The sequence below is a fragment of the Prinia subflava genome, chromosome Z (genome assembly GCF_021018805.1).
Source record: "Prinia subflava isolate CZ2003 ecotype Zambia chromosome Z, Cam_Psub_1.2, whole genome shotgun sequence".
Taxonomy (NCBI): Eukaryota; Metazoa; Chordata; class Aves; order Passeriformes; family Cisticolidae; genus Prinia; species Prinia subflava.
The window spans coordinates 60,740,162-60,759,437 of NC_086283.1; the positions used below are offsets into that span (position 1 = coordinate 60,740,162).

At 43.3% G+C, this 19,276-nt stretch overlaps 1 protein-coding gene across 1 annotated transcript in view; it reads left to right on the forward strand.

Moving 5' to 3' along the window:
* Positions 1–17,946, forward strand: part of CORO2A (coronin 2A) — a 72,802-nt gene extending 54,856 nt beyond the window's left edge. Inside the window, exons 9-12 of the mRNA XM_063423749.1 lie at positions 18–130; positions 6,185–6,275; positions 6,544–6,815; positions 8,438–17,946. Of these exons, the coding sequence (XP_063279819.1) occupies positions 18–130; positions 6,185–6,275; positions 6,544–6,815; positions 8,438–8,569 (608 nt within the window). The 3' untranslated portion in view covers positions 8,570–17,946. The remainder of the gene's footprint in view (positions 1–17; positions 131–6,184; positions 6,276–6,543; positions 6,816–8,437) is intronic.
* The last annotated feature ends 1,330 nt before the right edge of the window (positions 17,947–19,276 follow it).

Here is a 19,276-nt window from a genome sequence, read left to right on the forward strand (position 1 = left end):
TCATGATTTTATCCCAGGAACGATGCCAAAGAGAGGTCTTGATGTGGCAGCTTGTGAAGTTTTCCGTTTCTACAAACTGATTCCGACTAAAAGCCTTATTGAGCCCATCTCTATGATTGTGCCTCGACGGGTAAGTCAACCTCAGGTCATGTTCATATCCAAGGCAAATATCAGTGGAAAAATGAGGGCACTGCCTCCTCTCTGTGACTCTTGGGGGCAGGAGAATAGGTAGAACAAGAGATTTTCTCTCTCCTGGCATGTGGGACATAGCTGACCAGTTTCTGGGGCAGCCCTGCCAACAAACCTTATGTGGGTAACTCAAGATTTACTCAGGAGTTAGGTCTCTGTTTAATGTCTGACGTTCAGGACATGCTGCCAGGTCTGCTAGCTATCTTTAAACTTCTCCAATAGAATCTGCTTGACATAATGACAAAAGAGGGAGAGGGGTGGGAGCTGATGTTGGGTGGCATAAAAGTCTCCTTGTGGAAGGAAGAAGAATCACCCTCGTAAAAGAGGAATGATGAATTCATGTGTCTATACCCCTTGAGTAGAGTTGTGTTACAGACTGTTGTTCTGCAGCATGTAAGGCATGACCTGTTGCACTAAGGGTGATACAGGAGTAAGTCTCAGAGCTGGTGTCATTAAAGAAAGAAACAGGCCTTGAATCTGTAGCTAGCCAAGGTAGCTTCCATGTGACTGTGTGAGCATAGGTACATGGGAAATGTCAGTAATGTGCTTTCTGCTTCCAGAAAGTAGAATATGAAAAGAAGGTATGAGTTCCTTGAATTCAGAGACATAGGAGAACTAATGCTCATTGGAACTCCCAACCAGGTGTGTTCCTCCAGCTTTATCTCGTTGGCCAGTCAGTCAGTTGATGATCAGCTGATGGTTTGTGACTTGTCTGTCCTTTGTGTCCACATATTCATCCTTAGGAATATGTGAAGGAGTATCTCTGTGAGGGTAGAGTCGGCGACAAAGTATCTCTATAAGCAAAGTTGCAGGGGTAGCATGTGGTTTATTATGAGGGCCTTGCTTGTAGCTGCTGGGCACAGCTAAAGCAGGCCAGGAGAGCAGAGAGCGAGGTCCCGAATACCGTACATTAAATATCTTTCCAAGTTGAATAGTATGAGTTGGACCAACCAATCTAATATAACAAGAAGATAACAACATTTATATACAGCCAATAGAAATGTCCCATTACCTAAGGCAAGCAGAAGGGAATTGTTTAATCAAGGGAGCTGGCCCTCAGCTTAGCACATTGTTGTTCACAAGCTGATGGCTCTGTACCTTACACCCTAAATCTCAAAGCTTGCTTTCATTTCTATCTCGCTTGTTGAACTCAGACTCCCAGAATCTAAACCACCATATTTGCAAGGTCTTTCTACTTCATCCTTCCCAACAAATATGATTTCATGGGAGCTGAGTTAGCCTATGTCAGCCTCCTCCATATCGAGATTTCTCCCGATAACTCCGAGGGTCCAGCCAGCGGAGAAATGGCTTAATAAAATAGCGAGACGGCTTCCCAGGATATGCTTTGTAAAATAAAGTTTTAATAACAGGAAAAATAATAAACGTTACAAAATGAAAAGAGATAAGCCGAGCACAGTGTACCAAGCAAAGCTACACAGGCTAAGGCACTCCCAAAAAGCCTCGTGTACCCTTATGCAGGCCCTTTAGTACTCGATGGTCTAGGTGGGCTTTTTTGGCTCTTGGCCCAATGAGATGGACACTAGACTTTGAGGTGCACTTCTAAAGTCCTATCACTGTGTCTGTGCTGGGACCGAGCCAATTACAGCGAGCAGGCTATAGAAAATTCTAGCTTCACTTCCTTATATGGAAACACCTGCTCGGGTACAGAAATGCACGACTACATCTCACCCTGTAAAATCATATTAAAAAAAGAAAAAAAAAGAGAAATAGTTACTTTGAAAAAATTCTCACTTTTGTTCATAATTGTGATTGTGTCAATAACTTATTGTTATTTAACAATTTGGTTTATAGTTAAGCTGTAGTTTTATGGATTACAAAATTTTAAATTTGGTACTTTCTTTTTATTAGCCAATCTTTAAAATTTAATATCTAGTCTCAAATTACATATGAATCTTATTTTACTCTTTGTTTGGGGAGATTTTTTCAAGTGAACTATATTTTCTTTTTCTTCTACATAAAGATTTGATAATAACTTTTAACATACAACAACGAACAATTTTGACATGACAATAATAACTTCAGAAATTTTAACAGTGCATCTTTTATAAAACTTAAGTCTCTGCTTCAAACGTATTTCAGTGTCTATAGTGCTGGGTTGTGTCAGAATGCAGAAGTCCTCTTGAAGCTACCATCCGGGGTCATCTAGTGTCTTTGGTGTGTTCTTCTCTCCTTTCTTCTTTTGTAGTTGTGACTCAACTTCTTTTGCAGGAACTTTCTTAGAGTCTGTACCTGTGGAGACAAACAAAACCTCTCTCCCTGCCATAAAGGACAGGCTCTAAAATTTGTCTTGTTTTCAGAATTTTTATGAATATGAGAGATTAAAAAACATATATATAACTTTGTTCAACTTTTCTATAATAGAAAGCACTACGCCCTTTCCCATTTTTATCTTTTAAAGAGCATTTTTAGCTGTTTGTGTGTTTTTTAACAATAGATTGGCTTTTGAATGAATTAGTTATGTGGTAAATTTGATATGTTGAAAAACTTCTGTAATTTTAAGAACTGTACATTTAGGAATGAGAAATGTTTACAAGAGATGTTTTAATTGTCTTTTTTGGTCTTTTTCTCCTTTATGTGTTGAGGTAGAACATACTTTAAAAAGTGTGTGGTTAGACAAGTGAATTTGTTTGAATTGTTTAAATGGTTGATATTGCATGATACTTGTTTTTAATTTTGAGGGTTAACTTTTGCTGCTATTGATGGTGTAGTTAGTGTTTGGTAGTTTGGGCATGGTTGCACAATTGTCTTAATTTGACTTTGAGATATATGCGACACTTTTTACAAGAGCTGATGTATTTTGATGTATGGTTAAAAGTTTGCTGTTACTTTGCTATTTGCTATAAAACTTAGGAGTTTAGTGTTTGCTTTAACATGTGACACAATACAGTTGCTGTTGAGAAAAAGGAAAAAGATTAGTATTTTAATGTGAATTTTACAATTGATTAGAACTTTTTCTTGAGAGGTCTCTGTTCCCTCTACCAAACTTGCAACATAAAAATTTGTAAACATAAAATATGAACTTTGAAAAACATGTAGACAGTTGTTCTTTTTTGGTTTTGAGATATAGTTTTTTGACTTTCTTAAAATCCTTTTTTTTTTTTTTTTTTTTTTTTTTTTTTTTTTTTTTTTTTTTTTTTTTTGGTGTTAGGATTTTACTACATGGTTATGAGATTTTAGATTTTCTTGACTTATTTATAAAACGAATTGTTTTTAGAGGAGTATGAATTTTGAAAGGTTTTCAATTTAATTATAGAGATGAATTTAATAATTTTTTTTGTAATATTTATACGGGCTATTTTTAAAAACTTTTGAATTTTGAATTAGCTATTTCAATTAAAGATATGAGCAAGCAAAATATTTTTGCAGAATCTTTTCCTGTAAAGGAAAAATTATTTAGGAATTCGCTTTTATAATTAGTTTGGAATATAAATTTTTGGGCAAGTTATTACAATCTTCTTGCTTAATTGACAAAACAGAAAAGAAAAACCTTTTGTTTTGGAATTACTTGGTAGTCTTTTTGAGATCTTAATGAAAAAATTACTTATAAAGTTCTGGGTTTCTTGTTAAAACTGCAAAATAAAAGAATAGGTCAGGGTTTTAAGGTATTTTGAGCCTGCTGCTTTGGTGGATTCTTGTGGTGGTTTTCATGACAGTCTTCTTTTGGACGAAGTCTACTTTGTATCTTGGCTGCTGGAATTGAACTGTTAGCTGTCTCTGTTCTGTTTTCTTGGAGGGTTTTAGACGATGATAAACTTTCACTGCTTCAGTCTTGCTCTGTCCTTGTTTTTGTTTTGTTTTGGTCTCCTGTCGCCAGAGCCGGGCTGGCTCTGGGGTGCTGGTTTCTTTCCTTATGTTGTGCCAGGGATCTATGCTGGCTGATGAATCCTCTGAATCATCAGAGAAACTGCAGGACGTGTGGGAAACCTTCTGATTTTTCATCGGAGTTTGTTTACATTTCTCCGGCATGGGCGCCGCCATCTTGGGGAGGGCAAGTTCCGGGATGTCACATCCGGTTCCCACGCTCCTCACAGCCAGGGCGTGTCTGTCCAGGCTGTGGGTGCCAACCCGGGGCGGTGCCCGAGGCTTGGGACCGCCCATGGAGGGGGAGCCTCCCGTGCTGGAGTGGGAGGAGCTGAGCGACACATCAGATGGGGCGTGCCGCAGCGTCGGGCTGTACTGAGCCCGCCCACCTGGAGCTACAGTTTCTGCCTCAGAGATGGGGAGAATTCCACGTTTTTCTTTGTTCTGTGAGCCCGCGCTTTCAGGGCTTTGTTCAAAACTCGCGCGCTCAAAATTAACGGACCGGGATCGCCCGAATCTCGTACTGGGTGACTGAGGGGGTGGGGAGGGCGGTTGGAATGGAACCCTAGCCTGCTTGGCCACGGCTGGCACAGGTCCCACTCCGGGGGTCTGAGGACGGCTCGGGGGAGGGCTTTGAGCCCTTCCCTGCCTGCTTCTCCTCGGGAGTAAATCAAACCGGTTTTTTCTGGGACTTGGGGCATCAGAACTTGGATTTTTATCTTCATGTCTAAGGTGAGCAGGAGCCTTTTTGCATTTTACTTTCTGGGCTCCTTTTTTATGGTTGCTTTTAGAGGCTTTTCCTAAGGTTTCTCTTTCTGCAGTTTCAAGTGTTTTTTCACTGCTGAGCCTTTCGCCTTCTTCTGTTACAAAGTCTAACACAGTTTTAAAGATGGGTCTTAATTTTAACACAGATTTTTTCTTTGAATTATACAACTTCAATCCTATTTTGTCCCAAAATTCCACTGTTACTGTTTCAGCTGTATTAGTGTCCGGATACTTCTTATAGACCCATTTCACAAGTTTTTTAAGTTCTTTCCTCTCAAACTTATAGTCTTGAATAGTCAGTTTATAATTAAAATAACAAAAGGTGTCTCGCTGTTCTACGGATTGCCGGGTCCCCATTGTCACTCACCAGAATGGCTCTTGTGATCTCCCGGCAGCTCTTGGTTGTCTCCGACTCTCTCAGGTCACTCGGTGATTAGCTGTTCTGTCTCCAGCTCTGCTAGACTGCAGCTTCTCTCTTCTAAAGAGTAATCCACCTTGTACCAGAATCGGTGTCCGGCAAAGACCCCCTCTCACCGGTATAGGGGTTCAGTCAAAAGGCTCCCTCTCAGCCTTTTTGACCCAAAAATGTGGTTTTATTTTCACGACCAAAAAAACCACCACGAGCTTGCTTTTAAAAAAACGAAACCAAGAGCAAAATGGCCTAGCTGAACGTGAGGGCTCTGTCAGCAAACTTCGATTCAGTTACCCTAATGTAGGGTCCCTGTTCGAAGGCGCCATTTATCGAGATTTCTCCCGATAACTCCGAGGGTCCAGCCAGCGGAGAAATGGCTTAATAAAATAGCGAGACGGCTTCCCAGGATATGCTTTGTAAAATAAAGTTTTAATAACAGGAAAAATAATAAACGTTACAAAATGAAAAGAGATAAGCCGAGCACAGTGTACCAAGCAAAGCTACACAGGCTAAGGCACTCCCAAAAAGCCTCGTGTACCCTTATGCAGGCCCTTTAGTACTCGATGGTCTAGGTGGGCTTTTTTGGCTCTTGGCCCAATGAGATGGACACTAGACTTTGAGGTGCACTTCTAAAGTCCTATCACTGTGTCTGTGTTGGGACCGAGCCAATTACAGCGAGCAGGCTATAGAAAATTCTAGCTTCACTTCCTTATATGGAAACACCTGCTCGGGTACAGAAATGCACGACTACACCTCCAGTCTGAAGACCTTGCTGACATGATTTAAATTAGGCCTTACGATGCAATTGTTCTGAGCTGACGTGAGGAGCAGAGAGGTTCACAGCAGGTGGAAAGACTTTATCTCTGAGCTGGTGGGTGCTCATGACACACCCTGTGCTGAAGGGGAATAAATTAGTTTTTCCACCACAATCCAGCATGATCTCTTTAAGCCAAAATCTCACTGACATAGTTACTCTGGACTTCTGTTTTCTTCCAGTCGGAATCATACCAGGAAGATATCTACCCCTGGACTGCAGCAGCCCAACCAGCATTGACAGCACAAGAATGGCTCAGCGGAATTAACAAAGGTCAGCACATGGAGAGCTCCCCAGCCCTTCAGCTCCCCAGGGCTTGGGTAAGCTGCTGCCAGCTCTCTGGCCTATTACCTGCCAGAGAAAGAGGAAAGAAGGAAAAGGAGAGACATAGTAAATATGACTGGAAGCTAAAATAACTTGGTGGCTGTAAATTCTGGAAGCTGCTCTGGTCAGGTTCCTACATGTTCATCTCTGAATGAATTGCTTACTGCTGATTTCTGGGTGTGGTTTGTGAGTATTTACTTGTCTCCTCCCTCCCTAGGGCCTCTCTTGGTATCCTTAAGACCAGGCTCTGAAGCTGTGAACCCTGTACCACAGTTTCTTGAGCCAGAGCCACTCATCAAAGCTACTGACTTGAGCCAGCAACAGGGAGGGGGAGGAAGATTGTCAATGGAGGACAAGCAGAAGCCAAGAGAGAATGAAGATGGCAGAAAAAGGCTGAAAGTGGAGGAGAAACTGCCAAAAAATGAGCAAATGTGCCTCTCCAATGGCTTTGGCATATTTGAGTGTCCACCACCAAAAACTGAAAATGAGGTATGACTGTCTGGGTCGAAGTGTTGGGGCCACAGGGAAGCCCAAAGCCAGATGATAAAAGGATGCCATCCACATGGTGACAGTTCAGGGAGGGTTTATTTTGCAGACTGGTGTTAGTACAAGCTCTTTGTTTTTTCTGGTGCCAAAAGCTCTCTGCCTGCCCTGAGTGCCACATGGGTAGCAGAAACATGGCCCAGCAGCATCCCAGCTGAGGAGGTCTGGAAAGGAGGGGACAGTCAGCGTTCTTGCTTCTTGTGGCATTCTCGTAGCACAGACCTGCCTGGCGGCTGGCTGGGGACAAGGAGGTCCTTGTGGCTTCCAGGTTCTGGAGAAGAGGAGAGAGTTCATGCAGGATAACCCTTTGATGAGAACTGCAGTCAGCAATCCTGTTGAGGCAGCAGGGATTTCTGTGAAAGGACTGGGTGTAGCCCTGGTGCATCCATGTAGTCTTGACTGCCTGTGTTGTGGACCCTGACACAAGAATGAGTCTGCCTCTGCAGCTCACTGCTGAGGGGCAACTTGTTAGTGCAGTGCTATTGGGGTTGGCTGCTGGCTGCAGCATGCACCTGGGAAAGCTCTAGAAAAGATCCTGGCAGCTCCATGATCTGTCTTTAGTCATGGAAACCCAGCTCTCTGTACAGTAATCAAAGCTGGCACTGTGGTGATTTGGTGTTACATCTCTGTTAGTGATTTGTCAGCCTCACAGTGCTGGCAGCTCAGGGACATTTTCAACTACGTGCAGTGTGTTTGGTTTTAGGAACCCTGGAATGATTTTCTACTGCGGGAGCTCAGGACCTCTGAAGGACACAACCAATATGATTTCAGCAGAAGCCCTTTATTGTTTACATTACTCTACATTTATAGATTGTAAAACTACTGGTCACACATTTCTTGGTTGATTCCTCCTTCTTGTCCACATGTCCAACACTCACCCTCCAGGAAACATGATTGGTCCCAGGTTATTGCTCTGTGGGCCTTCTTTATCTAGGTCTTACATTCTTGGTATTCTGTTTCTCAGGCTCTTCTTTTCTTTTTTTAGCCCTGTTTTTCTCAGTAACCTTGACAAATTCCTGAGGGTTCTAATAACAATAGCTGCAGGTGGTTTGGCTGGGGCACTTGCTGGCCCAAGCTGTTCAAATACATTGCAACATTCTACCTACACCTGTACTGAGGTCTCCTTTCATCTCTGTAATAATTTAGCATGTGCACCTTGATAGGGCAGGAATTTCTGCATCTGAATTTCCCTGTGGTGCGAAAAAGGGTATTTTCCCACATATTTCTGAGCTGGCACCACAAGGTTACAGAAGCAGCCTTTGCAGAGCTGGATACTCTGCTGCATGCATAGTGAAAGACTATGCTAGTCCCAGCTGGAAGAGAAAAAGGACTTGCCCAAGATCAGAGAAAGAAATGTGGCAGAAGCAGGAATTTAGACTCCAAATACTTCCTGTGAAACACATGCAGCCATAGCCCAATCTAGTGGACAACAGGAGCACTGCTAATGTTGTCTGCTGGTTGAAGGCCTCCTCTTTCTCTCAGAAGAGATGTGACGGCTCTGGAGGCATTGTCAGGTTAAGCCTTTGTTTTCTTAGAGTAAAGTAAGTAAGATGTGTGTTTTCTTACAGCTTTTACAGATGTATTACCGGCAACAGGAAGAAATCCGTCGACTACGTGAGTTGGTAATCCAGAGAGATGTCCAAATTAAACAGCTAGAGCTGGAGCTCAGAAACCTCAGCATGGACACAGGCAATTACTGAGGTTGCTGGCCTTTGTACTCCTGGACACAGGGAGTGACTGCAGATTACTCCTCCTGGGTTTTTTACTGGGGGTAAAATTGATATTTCAGGCAGCATGGACGTCCCTGGCTTGTGGTGGTCACATTTCCCTAATCATCACCAGACAGTTTTTGATGGATTTGCTGCGCTTCTTCAGGCTCCCCTTGCTTGCCTGCTCACCAGTGTCAGAAGCTTGTGTGTTAATGCTAGTGAGAGACTTTGGAAAATCTTGCTCTTCTGGTCCTGGAGAAACTAAATGTTAAGCTCTAGGAACAACCTGTTTTGCTGCCCCTCCACACGACAGGAGAATGGGAGACTGAAAGCAGCTGCCAGCTTCTCTTCTCACCTTAGAGCCCAGCAATGTGGCTCCTGTGGCTGCCATCCCTTTGCCCAGGGAGTCCACCCTGCTGAGCTTCAGAGGCACCTCCAGCTCCACAGTGGTCCCCATGCACGGCTCTCACCTCACAGCTTGGCCCTGCCCCCAGGGCGTTCAGGAAAGCTGTGGCTGCCCTGACCTGGTGCTGGGGATAGTCCCGCTCCGAGTGGGAGGCTGCACTGGGGGTGCCAAGGGCCGGCACTTTCGCCATAGGAAAAGGAGAGTCAGTGTTGGAGGTCCTACTTTGGAAAGCTGATGACGTGGGCTAGTTCTCACCAGAGGAGCTGAGGAGTCTCTGTGTCCTGTGAGTCAGTGGCCTTCTTTCCCTCTTTCTGCCAAAGACCAGCTGCAGTCAGCTGGGGGTCATCAGAGGTATGAGGAAGGACAGCATTTAAAGCTGCACAGTGTTGGCAATGGGGGAATTTGCCAAGCGAGATTAAAAGGATGAGTGGGGAGTTGGACCCCCCAGCCCACTGCAGGCATTTCAGCAATGGTGCTAGAAGTGTTGTGTCAACCACAGTAAGATCGCACGTCTGTGGCCAGCCATGAACAGCCCTCCAGGGTTGCTGGAGTGTCACTTGTCCTTAGTGCCTGCAGCTGCTGCTTCCTTAGCTCCCAGGTGCCAGCACCTTGTCCCATTCCTGCAGCCATCTACAGATGCAGGTTCCCTCTTGCCAGCCGTGTTGTCCAGCCCCCTGCATCCTCCCAGGCTGCTCAGCCTTCCTCAGCTCTGTGACCACACTGATCTGTGCCCTTCAGCACCAGCTCTCTGGCTTGATGCTGGACCTTATGGAGATGTGTTAAACCCAGGCAGAGCAAGCAAGCACTGTTTAACCTGTAACTGTGCACCTCTATTGTGGCACTGTCATGGGTTAACACTGGCCAGATGTTAGTGCACCCATGAATATATGTTTTTTCTCTAACAACTCCTGTGGGATGTGATCAGGAACAGAGCAGAGCAGGCTTAAACCTTGAAAACAAACAAAAAAACCCCACCAAAACTTTATTAATTACATAAGAACAGGGACAGAAATACTCTTAAACACACACAGAGACAGAAATAAAAACTTCTTAGAACATTTTCTTCTCCCAGTTTCTACCTCCCCACCCATCACTCTTCACAGACCAACCCCTGGGTTTTAGATCAAACCATCACCACTCAAAAACAAACTAATCTTCAATTCAGCAAGGGAGAGAGGAGTCTCTCTCGCACCACAGACTGTTCCTCAGAAAACACGGGTCCACCCCTTATGTGTTTCCATGTCACCCATAGCACCGCCCGGAGAAGTCTGCTAAGGTGGCACTCTCTTTTTCCTATGTCCAGCGCTCTCACCGCTGTCTCATAGGCCAAAACTACATACAGGGCTTTTTAAGAATGCTGCATGCCAAGCTCTCCCCCTTTTCACCCAGGGGCCGGGGTTCCAGGAGCAGGTCTGCCCTGAGGGCAGAGGGTGCCACCTCACCCTCCCCCTCTCTTCTCTGCTCGCTACTCACTTCAAGTGCCAGTCACTGTAGCAAAAGCAAGGGGCAGCTGCATCCACCCAAAAATGCAGTTTATGTTCAAAAGAGACTCAAGTTCAGTCCATGGCTGACATTATGCAAGAAAAGTCCAGCTCCAAGGCTACTCCTCTCATTCTTCCATCGAATTCCTTCCAATCATGCTTTATCATCTCGGTCCCAGGCCGCTTCCCTCTCTCCGAAAACCACCAGTCATGAGAATCAATGTCTAAGAAAAGTTTCTTTCTGCCAAGCAAGGGTTAACAGTTTCTTCTCGGCAGGGTGCTGCAGACCAGGCTCGGCAACCCCCCACATGGCTGAGCACCTTCTCTCGGAGTTTGGGGGGAGGAGGGGGATGAGCACACACAGAAGGCACTTCCACAGTTTTCCACCCCTCCATCCTGGATGGGGCAGCTCAGTTCCAGTCCTGTCCCCTCTCTTCTTCCCCCCCCCTGGGGGGGCTCCGGCTTACCTGAGCCGACCACGTGTTTCCCCTCCCCCACCCAGCCTCGTGGCCAGGTGGGGGAAGGAGACTGGAGACGTCTCTCTGCTGACACCCGGATCCGAAAAGAGGCCGAGCCCCTCAGACTCCTGCTTTTAACTCTTTGTGTCCTCAGAGGCGTGTCTAAATCTCTGAGTGACCAATCCAGGTGCCAGCAGAAAAGCTGATTACTGATTGGACTGCCCACATCCCCCTGGAGAAATTCACCTCCCCCCCCAACCACGACAGGCACGTAGAAATCACAGAATCAACTAGGTCTAGGGGATATGTCTAGGACACATCCTTGTCACCAGATGTGTTTTATTGGCTGCATTTTTTTGCTTATTCATACAAAATAAATTATTTAAATTATTTCCAAAGTAAAGTAATTTTTCCTGGGTATTTTTACATCCTCTTGAGGACTGTTTCTTTGTTATTCTATGACTTACTAGCATAGAGAATGGTTGGCCGCTATGGTTCTTATCCTAGGGTTGTGTTGATTTCAGCATTTATGGAAAAGAAGGTGCTTTCATTTAGGCTTTGGTGAGACGATTTGATCAAAAGCTCTTTTTTAGACAGTATGCCTGTAAAAGCGTGGACTGTTATGTGAAATGTTATTTAAATTTGGAGCTTAACTGCAACCACTAATCTTTCACATGGAAAAAACCTTGAGGAAATGGAGTTATGCGTTCATGATCTATGCCTAAATAGTTTTGAGTGATCATTTTAACAGTTTCTAAAACTCCTAAAAGCTTTGTAAAAAAACTGTTAAACATGGGGATAAAAACCAAATCTGTGCAATGAAAAGCAAATATAACTGAATAATAAATATATTTAGAGTTTTACTTTTTAATACATGCAAGATTGTTGTTTTATTATTGTATTGTTGAAGTGACTGAATCTTAAGCTGAATCAAGATCTGAAGGGAGTGTCACCTACTGTCTCTTTCGCTTGCGTCAAGCTGTGGCCTTATTTTAGTAGGTGGGTTGTACACAGTGTTATGCAGATGGCCCTGTCTTTTTATATCTTTTCCAGTTGCCCTTGATGCTATAAAGGGGCTGCTGTTTCATGCTGTTCTGAATTGCTGTGTGTGTTGCCTTGAGTAAACTCAGTCCTGCTGGAGATGGATTCTGCGTGGTAAGGTGGTTGCTGCTGTCTTGCAGTCCTGGCTCTTCTCTTGGGCAGTACACTCTGACTAGGCTCTTTTAGATATTCCACATGAGGAGGGTTTAATGTGTTATTACCAAATTTACTTATTTGTAGATGGGATTTGGATTTAGCAGGCTGAAGTAGCATGGACAATACAAGCACAATATAGCAGCTGCAACCTCCAGCTAGATCACAATACAAACGAAATCCCCATTATGCTTACTGTCATGATGCCGGATATCTCCAATCATGGGGAAAAAATTTGTGGGCTGAAGCCAGCTCAAGTCTGTAGCTCTCTTTAAAGCTCATTTTGTTGTTTTTGTTTTGCTCTGATTCCCATGGGCATGGTAGCTATGCTGAAAATCTGGACAACCATTGCCTGTGCTCATGTCCTTGGAGCTGTCCTCCACAGTAGTGGTTTGTTGATCCATTACAGCTTTGGTCATGGAAATGTTCATGGCTGCATTCAAGGTGTAATTTTAAATGTTTCTGTAGAATATTTTAGGCCAGTGTAAGGAGGAAAAATGGTGGAAATTGCTGGAGGAGGACTGTGCTGGGAAATTTGTGCACCTGCCATGTCATCAGGACTCTGTGACCTCCTGGCCTCTTGGTCTTGTAAGGAAACTTGTGCTGGTGAGAGTGTGTGTGTGCAGGCACTGTGTCCCTCCTCAGGGGCTGATACTGCTCTGAGCAAAGCCTTGAAAAAGGCAGCAGCAGGCAGATTGGTGTGGGAGGCAGGGGAAGAGCCTGCAGCGCCTTTGCAGCTCTGGTGTTATGGCTGCTTAACCTCAAAGAGAGAGTAAAACACAGCCCTGCAGTGTTAGCTTGCCTGCTGGATTTAGAGCCACACTTAACATCTTCGTGCTCTATTCCAGGCCAGCTGCCAACTGCAGACTAAAACCTAGACAATAGCTGTCTTTCTCATTTTATTTTTCATCTCTGAAGCTGTACCCTTGGTGTGCTCAAGGAGCTGCGAGCAGAGGAGAGCATGGAGATGATGCCCCCTCATTTGCCCTGCAGTGGGAAGCAGCAGATGACTCTTGTTGATCTTGGGCTGGGTAGCATCCCTCCCTAGCATAGGGGATGGCTGTGAGCTGCAGGGGGGCACTGAAGTGAAGTTGCAGTATCAGGAATTGCTTCTTGGACATGCTACAGCACCATTTCAGAGCAGAATCTCTGAGCTTTTGCTGGTGCCACTGCAGTCTGTCTACAACTTGTCTGTGCTGGGTAGCCCAGGACTGGACTTGGCACTCCTCACATGGCCTCACCAGCACTGAGGGTAGAGGAAGGACAAATTCCCTTGAGCCGCTCTTAATGTACTTCTAAATACAGCTGAGGATAGGGTTGGTCATTTTTGCAGGAAGCCAGTGCTGCTGGTTCAAACTCAGCTTACTGTCCAGCAGGACCTCACAGAATTTCTCTGCAAAACTGCCTGTCAGCCTCACAAGTCCCCAGCATGTCCCAGTGCATGGAGGTACTCCTCAGCTGCAGGATGGTGCAATTACCACTGCTGTGCTTTATCACATTCCTCCTTGCCCGGCTCTACATTTCTCCTTTTGAGGTTCCCCCAAAGTGCAGTAGAGCTGGCTGTTGTACCTTTCATCCCTTCCACTTTTATATGCTCTCTAAACTTGTTTGAGTCTGCACTGTCCCAGCGTGCAGGTACTAAGGGAGATGTTCAATAGCTTTGGATTTGTTTTGTAAACAGTTTTTGGTTTTCAGCTCAGAAATCCAGGCTGACTACTCCTGAGCACCTTCTGATTCTTCATGCTGTTGAAAATGTTCTCCAGGAAGATTTTCTCCAATATCTTCCAAAGGATTGCATGAGGTTGTAGTTGATTCATCTTATTCCTCACACGATTAGAAGGCAGGGCTAAGAGTCAGTCATTTGCAACTTTTCCCACTCACCTCCACCTTTCAAAGATTACTGAGAGTGACCTTCCAATGCCACTGGGCTTTACCTGCCTCACCACACTTGGGTCAAACCCATCTGGCTCCACAAACCCATGTACCTACAGGGTGTTGAAGTATACCTTAAACTGGTCCTCCTTATTTTGACCCTCCCTAATCTGGTATACAGCAGGTATCTACTTATCTACCTCAACAATATCTGTTTTTCTCTGCTACCTTTCCCTCTCTTTCGAACCTGGTTTTGTTCTTTGGATTGTCACCATGGCTGCTGTGCTTGTGGAGATCAGAAGTCTGCTGTGAACATCAGCTGTGCATCCAGTGGTCCATGCAGTTTCTGCTGAGCCCTCTTTGGGCACAATGGAGAAAGCCACTTGGGTGTCCGTGCTCCTCAGCAGTGCCCCTCAAGCCTGCTAGTTACACGTGATGATCCTCAGGTCACCCCTGGTGGTGTCTTTGGTACACACATGAAAAGCCACCACTGTGTAGTAGAAAGGTAGATAAATAAGCCTAGGTAGCCTCTGCACAACATTCTCAACGAGAGCCCCACACAAGCAGCAAACCTCCCTAAATGATAAATCTGATCAACAGATATAGGGCTTCTGACCCTTGTAGTGGACAGCAGAGTCCTCTATCACTTGTCACTTCCTTCTAGTTGTTTTAAGTGGCTCACATGCACCTAGGAAACCCTTTTCAGTTGGTCCTCAAAAGACTGGGACTGAGACTACATTCTTAGAGCTACCACGCTTAAAATTCTGCACCTCTGAGCTACTGGCAATTGCTGCTTCTGTCAGCAAGGTAATCTCTTCTGAGTAAGATCTTTGTGCAGAATTAGAGGAAAAAGGCTTCTGAGTTAGTTTTCTGTGTCACAGCATGGCAAACATTGAGCCCAGTTCTCTCCAAATCCTTGTCTGTGAAAAAATGATGCACAATAATCTGTTTAAGGAAGTTTTTAAAATGAATGCATACATAAATGAAGATTTTTTAATTTGATTTTCTCTCATCTAGTTTTTGCATGTTTTATTTTCAGTATAAATTGGCACGTCAGATAACTCTGATCCAACCAAAACCACCCCTAGGTATTCTCAGGGAAAGGGACTTAATAGCAGAAAGTTATCTGTGTTTTTTGTCTTTTCCAGTGCTTAGCCATGAGATATAGATAGCATATGTGAGGGACGTTAGAAGTGGATAGAGGCAGCATAATTTTATTTCGTTTAACAGTTGAGAGCTTGGGCCTTCATCTGCTTTGAATGTTGCCTCATATGCTTCCCTCTGTATTAGGACTTCTGATGACAAAACTCACCTGCTTTGTGTTGGATTTGATGCTTTATGTTTTCACCGTCTTGACTCATGTGGGTATATTTGATCAGACCTTGAAAGATCTATGGAAAATACCATCAATACCTTACCTCAGCTTCAGGTCTATGTGTTTTACATGCCAAAGTTAAATCTTTGCACTCATTCCATATCTCTGCAGGACTTGATGTGGACAAATTTGAGCAAGGAACAAAAAATTCTGGTGAGTAAACCTGAGGGGTAGTCTGTATGGTAGAATCACTTAAAAGTGAAGGTAGTGTGTTTTGAATCAAACCTTACTTCCTACTGATATCCTTTACAGAACACATCAGCTTCTTTGACTTAATGCAATCTGGAAAGCTTAATTTCCAGGTCAGTTATCAGTGTATCTGATTGTGATGCAAAATGTTTAGGTACAATTTTTTTTTGTCAGGGCCTGGCAAATGGATTCTTCAATTTTCACAAAGATGTTCCTACAGATTTTTTTCATGTGAGTTTACCTGAGCCTTTTACAAAAAGTATGTTTAATATGTCCATTGTGATTTATTTGTGAGGCAGCTTCTTTGGGAAGATTTAAAGGAAATTCTGCTCAAGCACTATTTTCATGAAACAAGGGCGCAAGATGCTTTGACCCAGCTGGAAAAGTGGTAGAATTAGCAGCATTTACAGCAAGGTGCAAAATAAGGAACTGATTTTACTTTCTTTTGCTGCTGAAAGTAAATAGATTCAAGGGAGGTAAGTGTGTTCCTAAGGCTCAGACACTGTAATATGAAGTGTGTCACATTTTTCTACACCCATAAATTTTGTCTGCTCATAAACCCACAATTGCTTTTGCTGGTGGTAAAGTTAAAAGTGCAATCGTATTCAAGCCAAATACATGTTTAGGGAAGGGAAGCACACTGAAAAAGTGAGAGGCAAATGAGAATCCTTGCCTTTTGTCTGAGAGGAGTGGTGAAAAAGTATATCGTTGGTATTTCACAGAATATTTTGAGTTGAAAGGGACTCACAAGGATCTCTGAGTCCAGCTCTTAAGTGTATGGCCCATCTGGGCACCCTTTTTTAGGGCCAAAGAAGTGAATCATAGCAGTTCATACTCAGGTTCTTACAGTGCTTTTGTGCCTGACCCTTATGCCCAGAGGTTGTAACAATTCTTTAGCAAGCCTCTGGAAGTAGGAAAAAAAAAGGCTTGAAAAAAAAATTAGTTTTGGATCATCACAAAGACACAATGAAAATCAGATGCAAACAGTGGAAGTATATAGAAAGAAAAAACCTTATTTTAGTTCAAGTAATCACTAGAAGGGAGCGAATCACTGTGTACATAATTCATGAAAGCATGGTTCATCTTGTAGCGATGGAACAGGCGTCTGAGATCCTTTCATGAAAAGACCATACAAATAAACACCTGGCTCAAAACACGTGCTTCTCTCTGCATTGGAAGGCAAATGTAGCAGGCTTGTTTGGCTACTCATTTGAATTCAATGCTAGAAAGGAGCAGGTCAGTATACCAAATATTAAGCCCTTTCAACTACCTAAAGATGACCATGTTGCTAGAGAAGATGTTCCTCCCACAGGACCATTTTAGCTTCAGGCTCCTTTGTATGTGTGGAGAGAAGTTTTTACTATTTATTATCACAACAGCAAGTATTGGGTTACTAATTATGGGAGTATGTGGCTCTTGAAACAGTATCTTTTAGACAACAGAGAAGAAAGGCCATCACCAGGTTCTCTGGTGAAGTTCACTATGGGTTTTTTGCAGTGCAACGAATTGGGTACTGAAGAAATGGAAATTAAGTGTACCAGTCTTTTCTGCCTGTTTTAACTGTATGCCCAGGCTCTGGGCAAGTTTTCTAATCCAGCAGGACTACTCAATGTTCACAGATCTCTGAATAAATTTCCTGATAGTTAACACAGACTGATCTTCTGTATTACATCCCTAGAAATGGACTTGGGAGTTACACCTTTCACACTCCCCACCTCCATGTGAGCCTCTGCAGAGTCTCATCCCTTTCAGGGGTGTCTTGTTGCAAAGAGAGGGTGCTTTGAACAACTTTTGTCCAGGGATATTTTGGTCAAGAGTAACAGTTGCCATGGTTCAAATACAGGTCCTGTCCTGCAGAGACCATCAGATTTTTTCCCAGCTTCTCCTTGCCAGACAGGGCAAGAGTCATTGTAATCTGTGAAGCAAGACTTGTAGTGTGAACTTGAAAGTGTTGTTCCGGAGAGTTTGGTACCCTTTGCTCATAAGATTGACTCTGTAGCTGCTGTTTGTCTCCAGCTGCAGGTAGCGGAGAGTGTTTCACTCTTTATATACTGGTACTTTGCTGCACTGGGCTGCTTTTCACACAAAAACCCTTGTGAGAGAGCAAAAGTTAGTTTTAGGTGCTTGTGCCTCTTCAGAAATTTGCTTCCTAATGCTTTGTTCAAGGTGGGGATGACAATTGGTGTCTTTGAAGGCAAAGTTTTGTTCTGTGAATCTGGGGCCTTGAGGTTTTTTTGCCTTACTTCCTCTATCCATTGTCTCTTCTTTCAGTGGGTGGTTACTTTTTAAAAATTTAGTATGTAGCTGATCTTTGGTTATGTAATCAATGCTCTGGTCCAAAAGCACAAGACCTTGAATTAAAGACTTGTTTCAAATAAATTCCTCCTTCCAGATCAGTGACTTGTATCACTTTTTTGAAAACCCTGAGAGTTTGGGAATCAATGCAGAGAATTTATGTTTCACTATCAAGATGGTGACAGATCCTTACTTACATCTGTTGCAGCTATCAGTGCCTTCAGCTATAATTGAATGCAAAGCCTCACAATCCAATACTTCATTGATTTCTACACCTCTATTTCTTTATGTGCTTGACTTCTTTGTGTACAGACTTTAGGGCTTTTCGTGTTATTGTATGGTTGTTCAATTTGGGAAGAAAACCCACACCTTCAGTAAACATTAAGGAATTCTGTTCTGCAGAGGTTTCTCTGCCCTAAATGTAGCATTACCTCAGTCCAGGAGAGGGAACTATTGTTTCACGAATGGTAAGTCGAAGCAAACAGTTCAGAACATATTCTAATGTGAAGATGAAAAGATGAAAATGGTCTTCTCTAGCGACAATAAATGATGAGGTGTGAAAATTGAGATATTTAGAGACTTTAACAAAGCAACAAAATATCAGAGCATATGAATGCCATCTATCTTTGTTTTTAGAGTATTCTTACAATGGTAATTTATATAAAAGTGTATAAGTATAATTGAACTGTTTACCACAGAATAGGAGCACCTGAGATCACACTCATTTTCTGACATGTGAAATAAATTATATTAATTGAGTTATTTTGGTAAGGTACTTGGGTTTAATTTGATTTTATGTTAAGTGCATGAGCCTTTCTGGGGAACAATAAATACCCTATTAAAAATGGATCTCTTCATTTGCAGCTTTCTGCTATAAGCCATTGCCAGAAATCAGAAAGGAGGAGTGTTTTCCTTCCCACAAGAGTTTACTTAAGTGAACACTCTGGTGCTTCAAACTTAGATGCTGCAAATGCCTCAGTTTCTTTAAGAATCGCTTATTGAGAGTAATGCCATAGTTTTAGTTGTATTATTCAATTCTTGTAAGTACATGCTGAGATAATTTTAACAGCCGTGACCTTGTAGCTAATATTTGTCTTTGGAGAAGGGGCTTCTTTCTTACATCTGCTCAGCGATGATGGTATGTTTCAGGTTTTATCTATATCGTTTTAGCCTATATGCTCAACATTAAATAAAGCATTTGTATCCCAACACACTGTACATGTTCCTGTTATCGTGCATAAAATCATGCAAATGAGTGTCAAGTAACAAGTGAAGGCACAACACAAAGTCATGGAACTGCTATCAACTTACTTGGGCCCAAGACTTGATGTATAATTAGGACTGAGAATCGTCCCTTAGCTGTTGTCAGGACACTGTGTGGACAACTTGTGTAGGTGTGCTCTCCCTAGTGCTAGTACCAAGTACACA